The sequence below is a fragment of the Phytophthora infestans genome, genomic scaffold, assembly GCF_000142945.1.
Source record: "Phytophthora infestans T30-4 supercont1.26 genomic scaffold, whole genome shotgun sequence".
Taxonomy (NCBI): Eukaryota; Oomycota; class Peronosporomycetes; order Peronosporales; family Peronosporaceae; genus Phytophthora; species Phytophthora infestans.
In genome coordinates, this window is record NW_003303733.1 from 1,572,891 (window position 1) to 1,575,522 (window position 2,632).

Below are 2,632 nucleotides of genomic sequence, written 5' to 3' on the forward strand. Positions count from 1 at the left end.
TGATACGGCTGCATCAACTCGAGGTATAGCCGCGCTTAGACGTCTGTGCAATTCTTTTCCGTTCACTTTTGCGTGTCTTCCCCCAGATGAGGCCCTCCGTACTACTAGATGCCCTTCTCTCGCTAGTGAAACAGTTTGGGCCCTCCCACTTGTTCGTTCGGCCTCTCGTCCGTCAGCACCTTCGGCCTCAGCCGTAACCTTCTTCGCGGCCTCGACCACAACCTTCTCCCAGGGCCACGTCCGCGTCCACTAAAGCGGTCCGCGACCTCGACCACGACCGCGCTCAGCCCCCACGACCGCGTCCAGCCCCACGACCGCGACCTCGGCCACCATCAGCAAACAGCGCCTTCTCTTCATCAATGTTGTCGGCTGCCACCTTGCGGTCTTGGCGGCGGTCGTACGCAGTCTCAAGGGCATGCTCCAACTGCTCATAGTTCGGGGGTTCGTTTGGGTCAGTCGGCACGTGAGAAGCCAAGAACGTCTCCACCACATTGTCGTAGTCACTGGGAAGCGAGCCAATGAGCAGAGCCGGCTTCTCGTAGTCATCTAGTGGCTTCCCAAGCAGCCCGATCCTGTCCATCAGGCGTCGGATCTCGCCGAGATGGTCCGACATATTGCCCTTGGCGTCCAACTGCAGCTTCCTCAACTTTGTCATTTCCGCAGCATACTTAAAGTAAGTCTTTCCGATGTACCGTTTTTTCAAATGTTCCATCACTTTGTACGGGGTTGCCTCGTACTTGACCGTCTTCATTATCTTGTCAGTCATACCATCGTACAGGATCTCCTTTGCTCTCCTACTCTCCTTCATGTACTTAGCATGATCATCCGTCTCCTCTCCTTTCGCCTCGTCATCAGTGAAACTCGGTTCCGTGGGCTCTTTTTCGCAGTAGCTCCACAGTCCTTTGCGCTGAAGCTTCAAAGTCATTCGCTCCAGCCACACTTCGAAGTCCTGGCCATCAAAAGGTGGGTGTGCCTTCTTCTTGTCATCCGATCCGCCCTTCTTGTTGTTGTTTGTGGTGCTCATCGTTCTTGTTACAGGTGACTTGTTGGGCTCATAACCACTTGTAAACTGCACTGGTATGTAAGCGTCTGCACCTGAAGCAAGAAACACAGAGCACTCGAAGTTGGTGGGAAAGGCAGCTTGTGCTGCTGTTTGTATTTTGTGAAGTGAGCTCTAGCATTTTCTCTCTCTTTCTTCGTCTAGCTCAATTTCCATCATTATGGTTTTCTCACTACTTTCCTCACCTTTTCCAACTGTCTCAGTGACACACCCTCTTCAACAAAACCTTGTTTAGTCGGTTCGGCACCAACCGTGAGGACCAGTACATCACAACACAACTGATACATATAATTCCGTCGGGGTTTATGCCGCTCTGTTGTAGTAGAATATTCGGTTTCTCAGCCATTCCGTATTGTGCTAATGGATTGGCAGGTCTTGTCGTCGTACTTGGAGCAGATAACGACACCCGCAAGCGTTGTCTGTCCAAGCACGCGAGCTTCGGCGTTGATTACATGAAGATATCACCCGGGATTGAGAGGTATCACTTGACACTAAATATCCTCACACTGAATAATTTTTGAAATATAGCTTATGCATTAACGTTCCGCCTAACCTAGCCGCCGTATTTGTGTAAAGCTTCGTTTTGCAGGCTGTTGGAGCGTTTTACCCCGTTCTACCGTATCGTCGGCTTCAACGGTGTAATGGGCGGTCTTACAAAGTGGAATTACCATCAGGCTAAAGGCTTACTTCTAACTTTCTACATGGGCTCACTGGACAGGTCATCCCTGTGGAAGGGGTTCAGGGTAAAATGCCCACCCCCTTCCCTATCAAAACTCTTTCGCACTATTGTACTCGTCATTGAACGTTGGACCAGATTATTTAACATGCCATTTGAATTGGCGAAACTCCTCGAGTTGGCAATAAAAGAGAACAAGGAGCCTACGTAAATGTTCCTTAGCATTTCGTGCATCTAGTGAGCTATTTGCGTCCTTACTAACATGTCCGAGCCAAGCACCTCGCAGCAAGAGCTGACGCCAGGCCAGAAAGGATTACGTAGTACGGTGCTTTGACTTTCATGTCCAAAGCCAAGGAAGATGGCCTCTTCAGAGGGCAGCGAACCCCGGGACCTGGTTGCTGATTTAAACTCACAAATCGCCATAGCTCAGTACGCCTCACACAAACCTCTAGCGTAAGAGATTTCCTTCAAAAAATTATCAGTGGGATTATTTCGCAACTTACATATTACTACAGTGGTACTACTACAGTAGTGGGTAGTATCGCGTAAGCTTAGCGAGATTCACGCTACTGTATCTTCAAGGAAGGACTTCAGAACACGTTTATTAATAATGACACATCGACGAGTTTTCCAAAGTTGACATAAAACAAAACAATTGAATGTGGTAAAAACTACATAGAATCGGTACCGGGCACCACTCGGGCTGGACCTGAGAAGTTTTGTTATATATGTAAGTCCGGATACTCAACTCTTTTGCAAGTTCTCAAGTTGTCGCAAAGTAGTAGCATTAACCTACCCCTCAGCTGGCGGCAGCCAATCACAGCGCTCTTTACACCTAAACCTAACTTAAGCACCAGACCCAGAACCAGCACCAGCCAGCGCGACCAGCCCTTAGA

General features: G+C 49.2%; 1 protein-coding gene across 1 annotated transcript; it reads right to left on the reverse strand.

Moving 5' to 3' along the window:
- Positions 1-332: 332 nt before the first annotated feature.
- PITG_12542 (uncharacterized protein) lies at positions 333-1,024 on the reverse strand (the record flags this gene model as incomplete). Its single annotated transcript, XM_002900376.1, has 3 exons — positions 333-351; positions 402-791; positions 897-1,024. 3 exons carry the CDS (start codon positions 1,022-1,024, stop codon positions 333-335), a joined length of 537 nt encoding a protein of 178 aa, XP_002900422.1.
- Positions 1,025-2,632: the final 1,608 nt, after the last annotated feature.